This window comes from Lutzomyia longipalpis, chromosome 2 (genome assembly GCF_024334085.1).
Source record: "Lutzomyia longipalpis isolate SR_M1_2022 chromosome 2, ASM2433408v1".
Lineage (NCBI taxonomy): Eukaryota > Metazoa > Arthropoda > Insecta > Diptera > Psychodidae > Lutzomyia > Lutzomyia longipalpis.
In genome coordinates, this window is record NC_074708.1 from 7,061,080 (window position 1) to 7,083,389 (window position 22,310).

At 35.8% G+C, this 22,310-nt stretch overlaps 7 protein-coding genes across 10 annotated transcripts in view; 4 read left to right on the plus strand and 3 right to left on the minus strand.

Moving 5' to 3' along the window:
* LOC129788929 (sushi, von Willebrand factor type A, EGF and pentraxin domain-containing protein 1) overlaps positions 1-3,306 on the plus strand; it is a 47,419-nt gene extending 44,113 nt beyond the window's left edge. For all 3 annotated transcript variants that reach the window (XM_055825374.1, XM_055825373.1, XM_055825375.1), the window contains one exon: positions 400-3,306. In XM_055825374.1, coding sequence (XP_055681349.1) covers positions 400-403 — 4 coding nt within the window. In that variant the 3' untranslated portion in view covers positions 404-3,306. The remainder of the gene's footprint in view (positions 1-399) is intronic.
* The window catches only part of LOC129788976 (dachshund homolog 2), a 1,190,888-nt gene that overhangs the window by 296,302 nt on the left and 872,276 nt on the right, over positions 1-22,310 (plus strand). The window lies entirely within an intron of this gene.
* Positions 1-22,310, minus strand: part of LOC129788985 (uncharacterized) — a 511,890-nt gene that overhangs the window by 75,333 nt on the left and 414,247 nt on the right. The gene's annotated exons all lie outside the window — the stretch shown is intronic.
* LOC129788954 (uncharacterized) lies at positions 4,799-12,682 on the plus strand. Its single transcript, XM_055825454.1, is given in 9 exon segments — positions 4,799-5,222; positions 6,668-6,860; positions 8,961-9,334; positions 9,417-9,557; positions 9,626-9,865; positions 9,953-10,319; positions 10,322-11,806; positions 11,890-11,987; positions 12,059-12,682. Coding segments are annotated over 8 exon segments (3,138 nt in total). The 5' UTR covers positions 4,799-5,222; positions 6,668-6,778; the 3' UTR covers positions 12,410-12,682.
* On the plus strand, positions 13,502-15,723 carry LOC129789141 (thyrostimulin beta-5 subunit). Its single transcript, XM_055825797.1, has 2 exons — positions 13,502-14,248; positions 14,376-15,723. The coding sequence occupies exons 1-2, from the start codon at positions 14,235-14,237 to the stop codon at positions 14,860-14,862; spliced, it is 501 nt and encodes a 166-aa protein (XP_055681772.1). The 5' UTR covers positions 13,502-14,234; the 3' UTR covers positions 14,863-15,723.
* Positions 15,719-16,574, minus strand: LOC129789145 (thyrostimulin alpha-2 subunit). The gene is made up of 2 exons (XM_055825802.1): positions 16,229-16,574; positions 15,719-16,137 (listed from the first exon to the last, which is right to left on the minus strand). Exons 1-2 carry the CDS (start codon positions 16,404-16,406, stop codon positions 15,872-15,874), a joined length of 444 nt encoding a protein of 147 aa, XP_055681777.1. The 5' UTR covers positions 16,407-16,574; the 3' UTR covers positions 15,719-15,871.
* On the minus strand, positions 18,305-22,290 carry LOC129789133 (serine/arginine-rich splicing factor 7-like). Of its 2 annotated transcripts, none has more exons than XM_055825784.1 (3): positions 21,950-22,290; positions 21,337-21,734; positions 18,305-19,520 (listed from the first exon to the last, which is right to left on the minus strand). In XM_055825784.1, exons 1-3 carry the CDS (start codon positions 21,950-21,952, stop codon positions 19,307-19,309), a joined length of 615 nt encoding a protein of 204 aa, XP_055681759.1. In that variant the 5' UTR covers positions 21,953-22,290; the 3' UTR covers positions 18,305-19,306. The 2 variants fall into 2 exon arrangements, with proteins under 2 accessions (XP_055681759.1, XP_055681760.1); XM_055825785.1 differs by lacking the exon at positions 18,305-19,520 and adding an exon at positions 19,527-21,075 and having other exon boundaries at positions 21,950-22,076.

A 22,310-nucleotide genomic window follows, 5' to 3' on the forward strand; every position in this document is an offset into this window, starting at 1 on the left:
AAGTAAACAAACCTCTTTAGACTTTAAATATCAATTGTTAAACAGATTGAAGAATATCCGGTTTAAAATATGTCACATTAAGTGGGTCACTTGTCTTGAAGCTTTATAGAAATTCCAGTTTATATTTTATTTGCTTAAAACAAGTGATGACCTAATTTAATTTGTTATGCAAGAAATAAATTGAAATTGGATCACCTTTGAGCTTCGCGTTTAAGTACCTCTTAAGCTCTTTTGTTGAAATTCTTCAAATACTTGAAGCAAGAATTGAGCTTTTTTTTTTCAAAGTTCAATTGATGAGTTAATAAATTGTATATTTAAGTACCAACCCTCTTTAACTTCTTTACTCTCAATTGAACGAAAATAAATTTTAATCCCATTTTCCGTTTCTCATTTTCACAGATAAAAGTGATAGCGATAGTGAAGGACAATGAAAGTGGAAAAAAAACGAACATCACACTCACATCGAGAGAAGGCATCCTTAAGACGAGGTAATTTAATTGAAAAGAAGAAAATTTGAGTAGTTTCCCACTGTATTTATCTGAGCACGTACATTTTCCCCCCTTATTGTTTCCTCCTTTTATTTTTTTTTCTTAGTTTATTCTGTCTGTTAAAAAAAGAAAAGAAAAACTTTTTTTTTACTCATAAATAGGGCTCAAATTGGGAGGGAAAAAATCGAGTCAATATATTTTTTGATTAATAAGAAAAAATGCTTTTACATAAAAAAAACTTTAAGAAAAAAGAAACTCAAAAAATGACTTATGGTGCTATGCAGGAAAAGAATGTCAAGAGAAAATGATCATGACATTTTTTCCTGACATTTTTTTGTCATTCCCTCTCACTCCCACTAATGTATTTCTGTATCTTTCGTCTTTCTCTGACGCATGCTTCCGACATTTTCATCATTCTTTTCTGTGCACTCAACATGTTTTTCATTTCGTATTATTTTCTCGATATTTGGGGATATTTTTCCGTGAAAAAGTGAAAATGGGCTTTGCTGAAGTGTTCTCAGTGCCAGGAAAGCCGTGAAAAGTGGAAATTTATGGTAATTTAGCGGCCAAATATGTGAAAATGCGCGAAGTGAAAAATCAAAACATTCTTTCCCTGACCAATTTTTACGGGATATTTTTCTGTATTTTCACGACACAAATCACTTCCTGCAGGTTTTTTGGACTTGCCCACAGGTCATCTGCAACATGGAAGGTCTGTGTGGGGTCAGGGAAATGCTTCCTGTGTGGTGGAATCCCACCTGAACGCGGAAAAAATTGGTCCGGGAGTGAATGTTTTGCTATAGAAACTGCACTGTTTTCACTTATTTGACCGATAAATACCCACGATTTTCCACTTTTCACACTTTCACATACACTAAGAACACTTCCACAAGCCGCTTTTCACTTTTCCCGAGATAAAATATCACAATTTACAGAGAAAATTGCAGAAAACTAACAAATACGTTGACTTCACAAGAGCTGGAAAAAGAATGACAGAAAAAAACATGTTCCTGCGACATTCTTTTTCAAGCTCTTGCGTAGTCAACACGTTTCTTAGTTTTCTGCAATTTTCTCTGTAAATTGTGATATTTTAGCTCGGGAAAAGTGAAAAGCGACTTGTGGAAGTGTTCTAAGTGCCTGTGAAAATGTGAAAAGTGGAAAATCGTGGGTATTTATCGGCCAAATAAGTGAAAACAGTGAAGTTCGACAGCAAAACATTCACTCCCGGACAAAGTTTTTTCCGCGTTCAGGTGGGATTCCACCACCCAGAAAGCATTTCCCTGACCCCAAGCAGACCTTCCCTCTGCAGATGACCTGTAGGAAGGTACAAAAAGCCCGCAAGAAGTGATTTGTGTGGTCAAAATCCAGAAAAGTATCCCGTAAAAATTGGTCAGGGAAAGAATATTTTGATTTTTCACTTCGCGCATTTTCACATATTTGGCCGCTAAATGACCATAAATTTCCACTTTTCACGGCTTTCCTGGCACTGAGAACACTTCAGCAAAGCCCATTTTCACTTTTTCACGGAAAAATATCCCCAAATACTGAGAAAATAATACGAAATGAAAAACATGTTGAGTGCACAAAAAAGAATGATGAAAATGTCGGAAGCATGCGTCAGAGAAAGACGAAAGATACAGAAATACATTAGTGGGAGTGAGAGGGAATGACAAAAAATGTCAGGAAAAAATGTCATGATCATTTTCTCTTGACATGAGATTCCTGCATAGCACCATTAATTCTTAGGAAAAATATTATGTGTTGAAGAAAAGGAAAGAAAGAAAAGATTGAGGATTTGAAAAAAATAAAGTCAAATTAGTTAAATGAAATGAGAAAATTGAGTTTAAATATAGAAAGAAAGGAAAATCCTCAATCTCAAAGGAATGATAGAAATACTCAAAATATTTAATTTACCCCATTTCGTCTCTAATTTTCATATTAAAAAAATCTTTTTAAAATAAAATGCAAATATAAAAAAATGTTGTATAGATATTTACCTACTGTAATAAATATGTTTTTATACAGAAGTGTGGAGAGAGTAATTTTTCCCAATTAAGATAAAAAAAATACCCCTACTTTGTAATTAATACATAGAATGTTAATTACCAAAGTTAAGAACGATTCAAATGGATTTTTATTTCAATTTTATCACGACAGTCAGCAATTTAGTTTTCAAAGAATAAAAGGTCTGTGGATTCTGTTGGGTATTTTTTTTATCAAGAATGTAGTCTAGACACTTTTTTCAGCAATCAATTGCTATAAAATTGATTTGATGAATAATTTTTTTAAAGAGTTTTTGAGAGCTTTGATACTTTGCCCATCTAAGACAAAAAAGAAAATAATTTGGGTTTATTCAGTGGATAATTTTTCTTTTATCTTCTTTATGGCAAATAAAATATTTTATGGTAGTCTAGACACACTACAAAAAAATAATTCTTATAAAACGAATTTTACATCAAAAAATCGATTATCCATAGAATTGAGGCCAAAAAGCTGTAAGAATCTTCCGAGAAAAATTAAAGAACAAAATGCTGACAAACGCCAAGAAAAAATCTATTTGAATCGTTGAGGTGGTGAGAGATTTAGAAAACGAATATTCTTGTATAATTTGTAATTTTCTCCCGAGTCTTTAATTTAATTCTCCTTTTTTTAATATAAAAAAAATCCATCCTCTTTTGGAAGATTTTCCAAAAAAAAATTTACCACAAATTGTAATGATTTGTTCATATATATTTTTTTTAAAGTAAATGCTGAAGATTTGAAAGAGAGGAAGAAAAATGTATAATGAGAAAATAAAAGAAAAGATCAATTCAGTGATTTTATATGGAATTTGTTTCACTTCTTTTACTTTTGTGCAAATCAGCCGGACGCGCGCGTTCTCCTCATGGACTGTAGTGACGTCGTTTGGCTATTTCTTAATCGTCCCAATCACGCAAAATGACTCACTCGACACAACAAGATCTTCAAGGGGCTTCCCAGCTAATGGAATTTCACATCATCAAGATTGTAGCGGTGTTGGCAAACTTGTTTCTTTGGGCTTTTCTGCGAGTCTTCGTCGTCTTTTTAGGAGTCAATATCTATTAAATAAATACTTTACAGGGTCTTTCCTAATCGCAATCCTTGAGGAGAAGATATTTTTTCTCAATGCAATGAGGCGAAATTCAACAATCTTCATCGATTTTCTGGAAGGTTTGTTTTGAAGAGAAGAGAGAAGAAAGAAGAAAAAACAGAAGCATGTGACGACTAAAGGTCCAAATTAAGCGGAACGCACGCGCAAGTGAATCACATGAATGTTTGGCACGTGCAAAAAAACGCGTCTATGATCTTTTTGGGACTCAATGAAAACATTTATTGACCGCTTTTGGGTTCATTAGACACACGGGGATTTCTTTTGTGGCTTCAGAACAAATAAAGATAATTGTAGAAACAAGAATTCTCTTTAGAAGTTTCAAAGTTCTGTGAAAATAAGGATTTTCAGGCTCATTTTCTTATAAAATTTATTTAAAAGAGCAAAAATTTATTTTATGATTTTTAGTGTGATCCAGGGATGTAATCAGGAATTAATTCAGAGATGTTTTTAATTTTTTTTTACTGATAAAGACCATAAAAATTAATATCTTAAATACATTTAAAATGGATTAAAAACGATTTAACAGCTTTTTTTTTACAAACATTTGATATTTCTCTTCTAACGTTTCATGTTAATTTTTAACGTTTCAACGTTCCTTTTTAACGGTTGGCATATGTCTAACGTTTGACGATTCTGCTTTAATATTTGACGTTTTTCTTTTCAATAATTTTCTATTGTTCTATCAAACGTTTAATTTTTAATAAAACATTTGAAAATTTTCTTTCTAAAAATGAATCAGCGAGTCCTTGCGTATAGTCATGCCGAGAGCCCCTTAATCTACATTTTCCATTAGGAAAAATTATTTCATGAATAATTTCTCAATGAGGCGGCAGGCAAGATATTTTCTTCTGTGATAAGCAACCAATTAAAACTTCCATTCCACTATCAAATTAAAAAATTATAAAGATTAAAATTCTTTCACCTGACTCACATTTTCAAGAGCAGATTCCTAATTAGAAAAGTTGCAATAAGGAATTTTCACTTGAATTTTCCCAAATCCCCCTCAATGGTTTTCCTCTCTGCTGAAGAATTAACCTTTAAGCTCTCTCATCTCTCTCTCTCCATAAACGTGCTGATTTTTTTCAAAAAATATTTTTCTACCTACCTCGTGGAGTGTAGAATAATCAGCAACACAGCGCACTCGCTAAAAGCTCGCGCTCACTCAACTCAGGTGCGTGAATGGGAGGTGATTTAAAGTGCGCTGCTACATTCCCAGGTGGTTTAGTTTTCGGGAAGACAACGACGCGGCAACATGATAAGAGCTCCGTTGAATTGCATGTCGTAGTTCCCGTGGACCTTGTGTGTGGATGAGTTTGTGAAAATCATTCTGAATTTTTATTGTTGGTTTTATTTATTTTGGATTTGGTAAAAAAAAATGCGGTAAACAGGAAAATTTTGTACTTTTTGGTGGAATTGCAACAACAAAAAAGTGAAGGATAATTATCGAGTTTTGTTGAAGAGAAGATAAACAAAATTAGTGTCTTTTGTTATTTAATTCTTGTGGTTTTTTTTGTAAGAAAATATATACATTTACCTTTGGAGAAGTGAAGAGTTTTTGTGCAAATTTGTGGAAGTCCCAGTGAAGCATCAAGAAGCTGAAAAAGGTGATACAAACAAGTTTGAAAAGATGTGAAGATCAAGAAGAGAAAAGTGGTTTAATTGTTTTGTAAAAAATCAGTGCTGCTTCTTTGCAGAAGAAGAACTTGTAGCAAGGATTTTTTTTTTATTGGAATTTCCCACAAGAGTGATCTTCGGCGCTATAATAGAAAAATTATTCATTAAAGGGCATCATACAAAGTCTTTTTACATAATAAAATTGTATATTGAATTTATAAACCTTCAAATTCACGAGTCAACGCTTTACGATCGCCTTGACTATTCCAGACAACGACACAATATAATACGATAAGCTGCTATTTTTGTGGAAAAAATTCTTAATTATTTTGTGATCACTTTTACGTGCTTAAAGTTAAAAATATCCGGATTGATTCTTTTGGAGATATTTTTATTTTATAGAAGACTATTTGTCTTTTGGTTACAAGAAGGTCTATTATGTTTTTGCTAAATTGATTTTGCTAAAAATCTAATTAAGTAGAAAATTTTCTTTTGAAAAGACATTATTTGTCATTGAAAAAAATTCCCAAAATAAAAATTTTTATAGCACTAAATGTGTCTCAACTATCAAGAGTAAATTTTGTAGTATTTCTTTTAGATTTATTAATTATTTTTAATCCTTCAACAGAATAGCAAAGAAAGGGGTAAATTCTGTAAAAAAAAACCCTCTTTTTTCTTTTTTATTGTACAAGGCAAAATATCAAAGTTTGTCTTTTATAGCACTAAAAATGTCTCTACTAATAAGACTATTTTTTTTTAGAACTTTTAAATCTGATAATTCTGTTCAAAGCATAATAAAGAAATAAACTCAAATCTCACGTATTCTATAATTGAAAAATATTCTTAACAGAAGCACCTATAAATTTTAATTAATTTTAATTTAAAATTGAAAAAAAAATCGTCCTCTCAGACTTTCTCACAGCAAAGTGCGCGCAATGAAAAGGAGGTCGTACGCGCCAAATGACCAATTCGTGCCGAAAAAGTGATCAAAAAAGTGCATTAAAAAAAAACATTCTTTAAGAGTTGAAAAGATATAGAAAAAATATAAAAATTTTAATATGTCGAAAGCATCATTATGTCAAGGCTGCGATCGTAGCGGGTGATCGCGCGTGTGAAAAATACATCGACAAAAAAATCACATTATTTTCTCACTCTGTACGCATTCAGCGGCATGTTCTCAAGCCTCACGCGAGAGGTTTTTAATCAATGAGATCGCACCTCGCTGATTAATCTGTGCAGGTACACCCTTGCACTTCCTCCTGCAATGATCGCGCTCTCTTCTCTCTCTCTCCGTGGCGATGAGATTATAAGCGACGACTGAAGATCACATTGTGCGGAAAAATTTCAAGATCAAACCATTTTATTGTGCTTCAATTTCACTTTCATTCAACTCACGACGGACTTTTTTCTTCTCTCTCTCTCCCTCTCAATTCAGTTCTAACACCAAAAAGAAGAAATTCATCTTCGGAGATCGACTAAAGCAAAGAGAAGAACAAGAAAAAATAATAAATTAATATAAAAAAAAACTTCCCAGTGCATTGTGCCGATGATGATGATTGTGGGCAGAATGTGGCGAGCATTCGCAATTCCATGGATACTATTTCACTTTATTCAAGTGGCCACAGCAGGTGAGTTGCAATTCCGGGCACATTTTTGTGCGATCTTCAACGGCAAGTTCGTGCCATTGGAGAGATATTAAATAATACTACATAATGCTCATTATTTGATGACGCCTCACAGACTTGATAAGATAGCGATCGGCATCACATGAAGCAAACAAATAATAAAGCAAATTAAAACACTTCAGAAGGCAAAAATATCACAGTTTACATGTCTCAAAATTTTTCTCTTTATTAATTATTATTTTTAACCTTCTTAACCCATTTTTGGCAGCTAAATAAACGGAATTTTTAATTATTTAAATAGAGAAAAAATAAGAGTATTATACCTCGATCACAAAAAACATCTATAGGGGAGTATATGCTAAATACGACTGGATTAGAGTATTTTTTTTAATTGATCATAATAGGGAAATACGGGGAATATTCAATTTAGTTGTTTTCACTATTACATTAAAACACAGATAAAGAAATTCTAGTTCTCTCAGACAGAAATTCTTTCTGTTCCAGCAAATTTTTTATTTTAAATTACAACTTACTGACCCTACAAATCGATTTGAATTTTAGCTGCAAAAATCGGTAGAAATTTTACTTTTTTAATTTACTTTACATTTAATTGAAATTTTAAATTTTCTAAGCAATAAAAAATAATAATGTTAGGGCTTACAAGAAAGCGTAAAACTCTTTTTAAGTTATGTAAATTTTAGAGCTTTATTCATGTTATAAATAATTAAATAAAAATTATTTTTTAGCTTATATTCTTATACGATTAAAAAAATAATTATTTATTAAAGTTTATCAAGTGATCTATGTACTTAAGATCAATATTTAAAAAGAAAAAAAACAAAGTAATGTAGACAAATCTGCAATGAGAAGTCACTTTGGCAGAAAGTTCCCATAATAGGAATACGTTCCCTATAGTAATTTTTCCGATCCGCAAATTAATTAATTTATTCTGCAACATCTGCCGCAGAATTTATTAAAAATATGACTCAGAACTTTCTTTGCGCATCACTTTATTCAATAAAATAAATAATTTAAATTATATTTTTGTATTTATTTAATTAAAGGGGTAACTCTAGTAGGTAGTCAAAAAAATTCTCTAAAGAATATTAAAAAATTACCAAAATCAACATATGACCCACGCTTTTCCCTAAATCTGCAATTATTTGAATTATTTCACAAAATATAACATAAAATTGGTTTATAAGCATTATTATTATTTTTTACAATGAATCACGTTTTTTATGATTCATTTTTCAATTTTTCCGACTAAAGTTTCATTTTTAACCACACAGAAATTTTTATTTTGACTCCCACGCATTGGCCTTTTCGACGAATTTAATTACAAAAACTTTAGAGCTAAGTACTGAATTTCCATCAATTTAAATACTTAATTCACAGAAGAGAAAACTTTTCATGAAATCCATCGCATAAAGAACATCTTTCTCAGAAGAATCTTCCCTCTGACGCTTTATTTCTTGAATTTTGATTAATTCTTGAAAGTGAAAATCTTTTCCACCGCATTGAAAATTATTTGCAAAGCGTGGGAAAAAAATCTTTGAGAGTGCTCAGAGCACATCGAGAACACGAGAGAGGAGAACTTAATAGAACGTGTTAGAGAACGAAGCAATAAAAGAAGAAGTTGTCGAGGAATTGCTGGGCAATTGCAATGAATTTAAAAATTAAATCAACCGCCGTCAAGGTTTCCAATCACTCACACACCTCCCTCATTGAGTATATGGAAAATTAATCAAGCATGTCGCAATTGATTAATGATAGATTAATAACTTTTTTTTCCTATATTAGTGAGAGATGCCTAATTGCAGTCATTGGGTTTCCAGGTGCAAACAATTAGACTGTGAGGAATATACTACATACCTTATCGTCATCAACGACTAAAAAATTCATTTTCCCTTTCAATTGTTGAATAAAATGTGCGGTTTACATTTTTATTAATTCCTCGCGATTTACGTCTAGACTGGAATTTATTTTATCTTTATTACGTGTTAGGAAAATCGATTTGTGGGTTAAACTGAAAGCGACATTAAAAAAAAATAGACAATTAAATGTTCCTCATTGTTGAATTTCTTCTTTAACATTTCTTAGATTGCGATTATTCGAAATGCGTTGATCTGCATGTGGACTACTACCATCAGCCAATTGTCAATGCTGAGCTCGTGCAGTGCTGTGCCAATCTCAAGGATCTCTGCGACAAGACACGGTGCCCGCTGAAGCCGGTGGCGTGTAAGGAAGAGTTCCATGAGGTGGTCATGAAGAAGGGCGTCTGCTGCGATGAGTACAAGTGTGCCCCACCAAAGGACAAATGCATCGTCCGGATCAACGGAAGGGCAGCGCTGAAGAATCTCGGCGATACGTGGGATTCCGACGATCCGTGCACGAAGCACATTTGCGACTACGGCATGGATGGGAAGGCTCAAGAGAAGACATTTAAGGAATACTGCTACCACACGTGCAACAATGTACGTGAAAAAAACGATCAAAAATTCAAATTTTCCGCTAAATTCCTTCCCGCTAATTAATACATTTTCCCCTCTTAAGCAGGAATATGAATTGAAGATCATAAAAGGACAATGTTGTGGTCAATGTGTGCAGACTAAATGCAAATTCAACGATACCCTCTACAGTGTGGGTGAAACGTGGAAAAGTGATGATCACTGTGCGCTCTACGAATGTACCAAAAAAGTAATTTTCCTACAAAATTGTACTCCACAATTTAACTCCTAATCCAAATTTATTCCTTCCAAAAATAGGACGACACCGTTGCAGTAGCTTCCTACACAAAGCAATGCCCTAAACTTCCGGCTTGCAAGAAGAAGGATATCTACGTCAAGGATTGCTGCCAGTACTGCAATCCCAGACACGGTATGGGACACACAACGAATAAACATGCAGATCCTGAGGATGAGGACTACAATCCCTACGATAAGCACCCGTGCAAGAGACCCTGTGTTGAGGGAGCACAACCCATGGTTTGCAGATACAAATTCATTGTAAGTTCAAATTAATTTTTAAGAAGAATGATTTAGTTTTACAAATAACACAAAGAAGAAATGTTTAATAAATTAATTTTCTTATAGATCGAATGGTATGAGACTCTGAGTAAAGCATGCTACAACTGCCCCTTCAATGCAACCGATTGCTTCCGGCCACACTGCATCACAGGCGATGGATCCCGAAGGAGTGTCCTTGTGGTGAATCGCAAAATGCCCGGACCTGCAATTGATGTCTGCCAGGGAGATACAATTGTTGTTGACGTGCAAAATAATCTCCTCGGTGAGACAACAACAATCCACTGGCATGGGCTCCATCAACGGCGAACTCCCTACATGGATGGTGTACCACTGATCTCTCAATGCCCAATCTCACAGGAACAGACATTCAGGTACACATTCTACGCTGATAATGCTGGAACGCACTTCTGGCACTCCCACACTGGTGTTCGCGAGGCGATGGAGCTCTTGGACCGTTGATTGTTCGGTGCCCCCCTTCGGAGGATGTTCACTACAAACTCTATGACTACGATAAGATTGAGCATCTGATGATTCTGCAGGATTGGACTTCCTTGACGGGAATTTCCATGTTCAATGCTCATCATCATTCCAATGGTGACAATAAACCAAAGAATATCTTGATTAATGGTCGTGGAAGGTTCCTCAATTCACCTGTGATACCCGTCATGGAGGATGATAGTGAAATGGATTTGGCTGCATCGTCATCCATTATTGAACCCACATCAATTCCAATGACAACGACAGATGCTACAGCTGAAGCAACAACATTTACTAGTGAAACCACGCCTGGTGCTACAACAACAAGCCTACCCGAAGGTACAACTACAACGAGCACATCAGGAGCTATATCAACAAGCACAACAGGGGCTACATCAACAGGTACAACAGATACAACAACCGAATTTGCAGCAGATTTCACATCAACAACAACCACAACTGAGAGCTCATTCGTTGATGAAGCAACAGAGGCATCAAGAACTTACGATCCAAATACTGACTTTGGCTTCATTCACGACAACAGAGATCCCACGCTGAAGACGCTCTTCCAGCATCAACAGCGCTACACGAATGTACGAAATAAGCGTGAGACACCAGCTGAAGCCTACCACAACTACCTCAATGAATCCCAGTACATCCCCCTTCACGTATATCATGTTACCAAAGACAAGAAGTTCCGTTTCCGCCTCATCAATGCGGAATTCCTCAACTGCCCCATGGAGATGTCAATTGACAATCACACAATGCTGGTCATTGCATCCGATGGGTCTGAAATTGAACCAATTGAGATTGATAGCCTTGTGAGCTATGCCGGAGAGAGATTTGACTTTGTTGTGCATGCCAATCAGAAACCCGGAAACTACTGGATTCGCGTTAAGGGTCTCATGGATTGCGATCAGAGATTCACATCAGCACATCAAGTGGCAATTTTGCGATATGCTGGTGCCCCTGAGGAGGAACCCAAAGATTGCCCAACTTATGACTACGTACGCCCTGGAAGGCAACTGAATGCCCTCAATCGTGGCATGGAGGATCGTACGACAATCTCCATTGCGGAAACAACATCAGCATATCGTGATCCCGACAATGGGGTACTGCAGAAGGAGGCTGACTTCAAGTTTTACATTTACTACGATTTCTACGCGAAGAACAACACAAACTTCCACATTCCCGGCTTGTATGGCTTCCAGGAGGTTCTCAATGACAACCAGAGACGCTATACACCACAACTTAATCACATCTCCATGCAACTGCCTACGTTCCCATTGATGCCAGCGCGACATATGATTGACGATAGCCAATTCTGCAATTCCAGCACACTCGCCAATCGCGGGATTAACTGCAAGACGGAATTCTGTGAGTGTTCGCACGTGCTTCAGGTGCCCCTAAATGCCATTGTGGAACTCGTACTCATTGATGAAGGTGACAAAGCTTGAAAAAATTAACATTATATTGACGTGAGCAGCCCCATTAATATTGCATTTGAATATAATTTAATATTGCAGGCTTCACATATGATGCAAATCATCCCTTTCACCTGCACGGAAGTGGTTTCCATGTGATTGGCATGGAAAGGTTAGCTGGCAACATATCAGCTGAGATTGTAAGTCCTAAGCTCCTACTCACTTTGAAATAAATTCTTTTCAACAATATATTTAAATTATGCTCAAACAGGTGCAAGAACTGGATAGATCGGGAAAACTCTATCGACGCCTCAAAGGAGCCCCAATTAAGGACACCGTAACAATTCCCGATGGTGGCTACACAATTGTCCGCTTCAGAGCTGACAATCCCGGCTATTGGCTCTTCCATTGTCACATTGAATTCCACGCAGAGATCGGCATGTCGCTCGTCTTCAAAGTTGGTGAACACGATGAGATGCTTCCTGTTCCGGAGAACTTCCCAACGTGCTCAGACTACATGCCAGACGTTGAAGCGCAATCAGACTCCTCAGCTCATCGGACTACAGTCAATAGTTTCCTCTTCCTCCTCATCGCAATGCTTCTTCGGAGATACTTTCCATGAAAATTTCTTATCATCAAATTGTGAAGACTTAAAAGGCAAATTGTCCCAGACATTCTATCCCCGCCCCCTTGCCGCAATAATGAATGCTGCTGCTCCTCCGGCAAAGGAGCCAATGATTCGTGTATTCTTTCCTAAAACTCTGTTGATTGTGATATTTATAATACTTCCATTTTTGTTTCTTTTATAGAAATACTATTTTTTTATATAAAAAAAATGTTAAATGTGTGTGATAGAATGTAATTTAATGTAATAAAAAAATATATATAAAGAAAATGCTGCATATTTTCCTATAGGCAAGGAAAATTTTCATTTCAATCATCAACAACTCTGAAAAAAATAGTTTGTAGCGATGTTTGTCAAAGTTTGTTAAAGGATATTAATTTGGAGGTAAATATGGAACTTAACAATCATGTTTGTTATTTGGAGATTATTGGTTGTAAAATGTTTGTAAATTGAAGAAGAAATACAAATAAGTAGGAACTTTAACAAACATTTTACAAATTTTTGCAAACAAATTTTAATAAATTTGGAAGAACAAACTTTTTACAAACATTACAAATTTGTTTGTATGCTGTTTTGTTTATAAAATCAAACGTTAACAAACATTTTTGATAAAGTTTGTTAAAAGGTTTGTTGTTTTAGTGCATTAACAAACTTAAACAAACAATTTGAAAAATTTTGTTGAAGGTTTGTTATTTGGGTACATTTTCATTAGAAATAGAAAGAGTGGACGCCGTTAAAGAAAAGTGCAAAAAAAAAACAGAAAAATTTGATTTTTTGTGAAAAATTAAGTCTTTATGGAGAATCCCCAACTTTATGACTTGTGCGTGCAGTTTTGAGGTTTTTGAGGCAGATAAATCATATAGAATGGTAAGTTATTTCAAGATAGCCTCAATCATTTATTGAATCATTCTCGAATTAATTATCATTTTTTTTATTTACAGATAATGGAATAATTATGGAATTCCCAAAGAGCGACATCAGTGTGATTTTCATCCACGGAAACATTACGACGAAATTCTGCCGCGAATCGAGGAAGCAGCAGGACGCCCGTAAAACTACCGGAAGAAGAACCCCAAACTCTTGTAAACTCTTTTTGAAGAGTAAATTAAATTGAAAATTTTTATTTAAAAGGATGTCTTTTATTTTAAAAGTTACAAAATGAAATAAACTTGCTTGTAATTGTTTGCTAAGGTTTGTAAAGAGGGCTATGCGAATTTTTATACAAATTTTTACAAACAATAACAAACTTTTACAAACATGGGTTGTTTATTTTGAAATAACAAACTTGGAGATTAAAAAGTAATCTCCTTTGACAAAAAAGGGCTTTGACTCCTTTTCACTTCCATGTTTGTTAAAAAATGTATGGGAGTTACAAACTTTGACAAACTCAAATACAAACCTTTTTTTTTCAGAGAAGAAAAAAGTCTTTAAAGAGTCATCATGAATCTTTAAAGAAAACAGAATCCTTTACAAACTCTTTAAGAATTAGAGAGAAATAATTAATGAATTCTTAAGGATAGCACTGTACCTACAGAGTTAAAACCATTTGCATTAAATAGAATCCTTCTCTCGTTTAGATTTGAATTTTTATGAACATTTTATTCAATTTATTTGAACAATCGCCCACACATGCGCTCAAATATTAACGGTGCTGTGTAGGGAATAAATAAAAAGGGCAGCCGATGGTGGTCAAGAGGTACACTTGACGGTCACATCTTGCGAGGAAAACACGAAATTTTCCTCCAAAATTTCTGGGAATTTGTGGAAAATTTCCAAGTAATTTGTGGGCAGAGGGTGAAGAAAAGTGTGTGTGTGTGATACAATGAAATTTCAAATGTGAGTCCTTTCGCAGAAGAGAGAGCGCCGCATCCCCTGGAGGGATTGTGATCAAATATTGACTTTCAGGTTGCGAAATTAATTTCTCTAGTTCAATGATTTGTTTTTTTGCTACTCACCCACTCAGTGTGTCTCTAATCCTCGCCGTGGTGGTGTATCCTGGTGCAACACTCGAAATATCCACCGTCCTGGATGCTGCTGGTTCCCCCAAAGTTGCTACTCTTGGATGCCACCGACGCCTGTACACGTACCGCGTGACTCAGACGGATCACAAAGGACGTGAATGCTGGGACAGTGTGAGCGTGATGAGTTGCTGGGGAAGATGCGATTCCAATGAAATCTCCGACTGGAAGTTCCCCTTTAAGCGCTCCTACCATCCCGTATGTGTCCACGCTGGACGTTCCGCCGCTGTGGCCATCCTCAAGAATTGCCATCCTGATGTGGAACCCGAAACAAGGCGCTATCACTACACTGAGGCCATTGCGTGCCACTGTCAAACATGCTCCACGTACGACACGAGCTGTGAAGCTCCCAAGGAGACACACGATGAATCCGCTGTGAGGGTTCTCACAGTCACCGGAACAGGATCTGAGGCATCAGATTTGGATTACTAAAACCTCCCTCGATGGCAGTTCATAAGAATAAAAACTGGATTATTTCCTTGCGAGAGATTCCCCCAATAAATCCTGCAAAGTAGAAGACATTTTTTGATGATTTTTAACGGTTTGTGTGGGCGGGAACTTGATCAAAGGACTTTTCTTAATTTTAAGATCCTTGAAAGCTTCTTTGGGTTTGAATTTAACGTTTCAAAAGGATCTTTTATACATTTTTTTATCTCTTCGGTTTATTTTTAAAAAGTGAGTGAAAATTAACAAGAATTATGGAAATTTTTAGGCGCAATTTTGGAAGAAAATCAGCATAGAACCCTAAAATTTCCTTTAAGTTCATTTATAAGTTTTCTTTTAAATATTGTTTCTTGGATATTGTGAAAAGGATTCTCCTGAATAGACGAAAGGTCTGTGCCTTTAGGAACACAAATCTTTAAAAAAAAAATAGGGAATTTTCTTCTTTATTTTATAAATGAATAATGAATGAAGAGAAGAATTCAAGTCATTCATAAAAATTTTGCAAACACTCAAGCAAAATTTACAAAGTTTCTAATGGGACTTATTTAGCCCCTAAGAAACTCTTGAAATATTTGAATGTCGTACTGAAATTTCAAGATTTTAAGCGAATTTCAAGAGTTTCTTAGTCGCTGAATAAGGCCCAATTTTTTCCATTTTTTCAAAAGCTAGAAAAATCATTTGTGAGAATCTCTTGCTTAAAAAAACACGTGCTAAACGACCTGGGACCACTCTTCCTTGAACGAACATATTGCAACCACCATAAGATGAAAGTGAAAGAAAAACAAACCTCAAAGCACCTGCCATGACAAAAAAATTGTATAAAGAAAAAGAAAATAAATTTATCTGGATTATAAATTTTATTTATGCATTATTTTGAGCATTTGGAGAGTATCCCCCTTAATTTATTTTGTTGCTGCATGTGGCATCAGAGTCTTTCAGAGAGGCGTCTAATTAAAAAAAAAAGATGTTGCATTGCGGAATATTCTGTGTGGAAGTTCTAGTCCTTCTTGCAGTGGTAGCAGGAGCAATCTGTAGCAGACTTGAATGTAACATTGCGATAACCATCGAGACACAGGACTTCCCGGATGATTTCCTGCGTTCCCATGATGTTGCAGCACTGCCCAATTGATGTGACTGGCTTAACGGGCTTCATTACACTCCCCCACGCTGATGGCACGGCGTAAGATTCACAGAAACCACGACAGGCATTGGTTGTTACGTGAAACTCCACACATCCCGGTATGCTGATCTTTCTCGTGTGACCTACACAAGATATCCCTCTTTACTTAACACATCCAAATGAGATATTTTATACCCCCAAAAGAGACTCCTCTGAATTTGGCTATCAACTCACCAACTTTGTGACATCCTGGCTTGTGCCAAACTGTGTCCTTTCCCACCGCGAAAACAACGAAGAGCATCACAAGACTCACCAATCTTAGCCACATCTTCGGAATTACGGAGTCCCACAGATGGAGGAGTCCTTCAAGTGTCCAGGAGTACACTTTCACCGCAACTGAGGAGCACCTCATCAAAGGAGGAACTTATAAAATGAGATTCTCTCGCATCCCACTTTGGGAGGTTTCTGCGCAATGCTCCCTCGAGTTTTTTTTCACAATGAATCCTACGCACTTCTACATGACCCTCCGGCAATTAAATCTTTCTTGCATTAATGAAATGTTCCCATTAGGGAAAATATGCATTTTAGCTGTGTTTCTTTCAGACACAGCTTTTGTGTACCGAGCAAAATCGAAAGTCGTCAGATCGGGCTCAAACTTGGGATGAGCACGAATTAGGGTCCCCACATTCCAAAAAACGTATGCGCCAAAAAAATTTTTTTCCGGCCGTCCGTCCGTCCGTCCGTCCGTCCGGCCGTAGTACAACGCTAAATTGCGAGAGAACGGTGATAGATAGAGACTTGCGGTAAACGGCAAAGTTTAAATATCGACCTGAAGAAATCCGATTATGAAGTCAAATCCACCCCCCCACCCCTCCGTCCGCCATTTTGGATAACCTCAAAATTTTGTTTTCGCTATATCTCAGCCCCTATTATAGCTAGAGGTCTGAAATTTTGATATGTTGTAGGGGTCATCAAGAGCTTTCCAACGATACCTCATTTTCGAAAATCGGTCAAGCCGTTTAGTCAATATGGCCGCCACTATTTTTCATCGAAAATCGACCATAACTCGAAAACGGCTTGACCGATTTTGATCAACCCGGGTTCAAATGAAAGATCTCAACAAACCCTACAACTCTCTAGAACATCCAAAGTTTCAAAAGTGACCGCTAGGGGGCCAAAAATCAAAAACAAAATTTTCGATTAGTTTTCGATGAATATCTCGAAAACGACGACATAAATTTTTTTCATTTTTTCATATGATGTAGCTGACCATATTATCTAGCTTCATGCCAAAAATGAAGAAAATCTATGGATCCGTTCTCGAGATATAGCCTTCCAAAGTTGGCATGTCATATCTCGGGTTCTACAAGTCCGATCTTGATCAACTCAAGCGCAAATGAAAGGTTTCGAGAAACCCTACAAATGTCTAGAACATTGCAACTTCGAAAAATGACCGCAAGAGGCGCTAAAATCGAAAACAAAGTTTTCGAAAATTTCGAACTCGAATTTTTCGAAAATGGCGACATAAATTTTTTTCAATTTTCGATATGTTATAGCTGACTTCGAGACCTTTAAAACAAAAAAAAATTTATGAAAATCTATGGATCCGTTCTCGAGATATAGCCTTCTAAAGATTTCTTAGGGTATGACTTTTCAACTTTTCCCGACTTTGCGCGTATTTAAATTAATTTGCGTTCTAGTTTGCTCTCACAAAATTGGTACACTGAAAGAAACACAGCTCCCGTAAGCTTGGTCAGCTTACCAGTACATTTATTTTTAAAATCTCAAACACGAAATGTTATATTTTTTGTATAAGATATTGTAATTGAGTGAGATTTTTTGATGATTTGTTGGAAACATTTTTAATTTATTTTTATTTGAGCTTTTCTTAGAAAAGGGAAAACTGAGGATTTAATATTGGAGATTCGGTCAATTTTCAATGTTGTGGGAGTCAAAACGCGGGATCTGACCATTTTTTAAATTCTTCGTTTATTATTTTGGCTATACGTTTCGGAACTTTATTTCTCCTTCCTCAGGCATTAATAATTAGGGGATTTCTGTCAACATTGGTTTTTGACTTGGACTAATGAGAATTTAATCTTAGTTTGTAATACCTACGTTTCCGGCACTAAAGCTGATTTTAAAGCCCTTTCCTGCTGTAGAAGTTCCTCCATTCACAAGCTAAACTCCCCAGAGGAATTTCCAGCAAACAATAGAATCTCATCTTCGTTGAATTCTCCCGCATTTACTCCTTCTTTGGCGAAAAAAAAAAAGAAAAATTGAAGTGACGCAAAAGTAAAAGACGGTACATTTACGCACAATTTTCTCAGATTTATTAAGATATCTTTGCTTTCTCCGAATTAGTGACTCATTCGTCTTTTTTTTATTCATTGACAAATCTACAATTTACTCACATCTCATCCATGAGAATGAGCCGAATTTTCTTATTATAATAGTTATACTTTTTTATTCCTTTCTTCACATAGCAAAAAAATGTGGCAGAACTACATCGATATCAAAGATTGAAGAAAAAAATCTTATATTGTGTGAAAAATGCTCGTAGGCTTAAAAATTGGGGGCAAATCTATAATTTTTATATTATAAAATATTTTTTTATTCAAAATATTCAATTAGTTAATTACATTATACTTCTTTTTTCCGTATTTATTGTACCTTTTTTATCTTTCAATTGAAGGTGCAAAATAAAATGGGGATTTCCTTAAAATATTTCTTTCTTTTATGGTACCATTGGAGATCGAGATTCAAACACTATACGATGGAAAAATCATTGCTCGTACAAAAAATATTTCTAAAGAAAAAAAAATTAAGTCTGTAATTTAGGCATTAGAATAGAATTTGCTTAATTTTCTAAACCGTTTATAGATAATTATGTATTTATTATGTTTTCTTACAATCTAACACGAGCAATGGCAATAAAAAAAAAGAAATTAATCCTTTTGGCAAAAGCACACTATAAAATGCCAAAAAGGATTCATTTTCCTGTGAAAGAAAGAAAGAAAACTCCTACACATTTACACGTCTATACGGCATTTAAAAAAATCTTGTACTTCATCTACTACACAATTCAGTATCATCTCAATTTCTACGAAAAAAAATGTTTTCTCTTTCCTTCAATTTTATTTATTTTATTCCTTTTTGCAAAAAATGTTTTAAAACTAAATCATCTACACCGCAAGAAAAGGGGATTATCCATTGCCGTTGGTGGGTGTTTTGTTGTGAATCTCAATTAAAAAAAAAGAAGAAAAAGAATTTTTTATCTCCAGAAGCCTACCCCATGATGGTGTTTTGTCTTCAATCGGTGCCATTGTGGTGTGAACGCGATGAGCGACTCTTCGATCGGGACACAGTACGACGCCGTGCTGGCTTTGCATCCGGACTGTCCGATCGAGAGCGCCTTGGGGTCCTTGAGCGCCCATTGCGTGAGCCACGTGAATCACGTGACGAGACGCTACGCGAGCGAGTTCTACGGTCTCGAGAACGGCTCCTGGAACTCCTAGAGCGTGACCTGTACAGCACAAATGGTTGGAACGCAAGAGAAAGCAAAAAAAGGATGATTAGTTGGGATTCTCGAATTAATTGCAAAATAAATGCTAAATTCTAGAAATTTTTTAAGAAACTTTTTTAAAATGAAAAATTTTCTGAAATTTTGCATTTTCTTCTCTATTTTAATTGATAAAAAAAATTATTTAAATGAAAGTTCTTAATTTTATTGTTAATCTGTTAGATCAATCGATAGAACATAAGACTCTTAATGATAAGATTATGAGTTCGAATCTCACATTGAACGCGAGATTTTTTTTTTTTAATAAAGTTTTCATAACCAATGACGCTTTTTAATGCAAAATTTCACAAATTCCCATTCAATAAGGAAAAGTTCTTTTTTTGCTATGAATTAATTAATTTATATGTTGGAATAATAAAACTGCAAAAAAGTGCAAATTTTGAATGATATTCACAATAAAGGTGGAATATCGGCATTGTCAGTATTTTTTTTTTGTTATATAATAGTGATAATAAAAGAGAGATAGTCTCTTGGAAAAAAAAGGTCATCAATGTAAAGAAATTCAAAATTTCAAATAAATATCTCTCTACAATGTTGAAACATACAAAAAAAAAAAGATTTTAATAAATCAAATTTAAGAGAAATTGTTAAATTCTTTTTTTTTTTTCTAAATAAAAAGACTTTTTTTTTGGTATTTATAAATAAACTCACTCACAAAGAAAAGAAACAGTTGAGCAAATCTTGTGATTTTCTTAAACGTTTGTTTCTTGAAAGCAAGTTTTGTATGTTTTTTCTTTGATATTTTTGTTTTCTTTTGGAAGGAGACTTGAGGTAGGTAGAGTGAGAAGATGCCGATGGCCGAAAACCTGAAGGAGAAGTTTGTGGGGCTCAACAGGCTCGACACATTTTTTTTTGTTTCTCACCATCGTTGGCTCACATGTCTCGTGATCCTCGTGGAGCCACGAGACGTGCACGAGACGTTTTGTGGTGAGTGTGGAGACTATCTCACGAAGGTTGGGTGTGGAGAGCAACGCATTACGTGAAGTCCACGGTGAGTCGTGGAGGGTAGCGCAACAATTGAAGTTGGGTTCATTTTATCGGCACTTGTAGACCTTTTGGCTAATGCGAAGAGGACAGACACTGTGTGCTTGCATATTGTGTGGCACTCTCTGAAGGGGATCTCACCGACGACTCAAACTCTAGCTCTCTAGCCGGGGGGGTAATCAATGTGCGTGCGTCGTCACGGCGTGTGTGCATGAGGATCTTGTGCATAATCTGGACGAAGATCACACATACAGCGGTTATTCCTACACAGTTCATCCTACAGCCCCCCATTTATTCTACTTTTCTTTTCTTTTCATTTTTTTTCTGACTTGTGACAGTGATGCAACTGCGCTGACTTTCTACTTAATGAATCCCATTTTTCTGAGGAGGAGGAGGACGCATTTCACGCCACCCCCAAAGGTCGCAGACACAACACAGAAGTGACTCTCAATGTGAAGTTCAAGTGATTCGTGTGAAGGATTTCAAAGGAAAATCTTTCTGCAGCCACTTCAACCTACAAACAGGCATTACAGGCAGAATTAGGATTCATCCCCCACAATTATTCAATTTTTTTTTAAATGTAGTTTTTAAATCTTATCAACATAATCATTCTAACCATTTTTTTTTCACATCTTTTCTGCACACTACAGAAAATATATATCATTGGTGGTTAGTCTCGTCAACACTCCCTGTGGTCAGATCTTATCTTCTTCTGACCAAGTTATCAGTCACCTCAAGTTCAAGGAATTTCTTTTTGTTAAAATTTTGCACTCACCTGCGTCTTCCTCCGCCGCGTCTACCGTAGCGTGAGCAATCCCTGGCATAGTGCCCACGATCGCCGCATTCGTAGCATCTATCATCCGGATGGAATACGCGGCCACGACTTCTGGACGAGGGTCCACGGTAACCACGTCCGGATTTTCCATTAGACAATTCAACGCGTGCCCTTCGGCCACACACGGTTCTCCCATCGAGCCCACGAACCGCATCCTCGGCATCCCGGGGATCTTCGAATTCCACAAATGCAAATCCCGGAGGGTTCCGTGCCACCCAGACGTTCCTCAAGTGCCCGTAGTAGCTGAAAGCATCCTCCAACTCCTGCTTGCTGGCATTATTGCCCAAATCACCCACGTAGACCTTGCAGTCGCTCGGATAGCGTGACATCTTCTTCGACTACACCGGAAGGAAAAGCAGAAAAGAACCTTTTTTAGCTGAAAAAATTCTCCCGCAGCAGCGCCAATCAATAATTTTGACGCCGGGAATGGCGTCGTATTTTTTCGCGCTCAATTATTGCTTTTTAGCATGAAAGTACTGGTGCGAAGGTAAAATCTTCACGCAACTGCTGCACCAGAGAATCCAAAGATTGTATTTGTGATATTTTTACTCACCATTTCCACGAATTTTATGGGTTTTTCAGCTTTTTTCCACAATCGTAAACAACACCTTTTTTCAGCTATAAGGGGTGAAGGAAATATCGAATATCGATATCGTCAGCATATATCGGATATAATCGTTACCATTATCCAGTATCGATTATATCGATGAAAAAAATCGAAAACAAAGATTTTGTGAATTTATTATTTTGTTCGCAATTTGTTTTTTGTTTTCACAATTTATTAAAAAAAAAACTTTAAAAAATCTAATGTTGCTTTCATTTTAAAAAATAATAACAAAAAATTATAGAAAAACAAATTCAAGAGATATCGATAGTGCTACAATTTGCTCGCGAGCGATATCCTCGTAATCGAT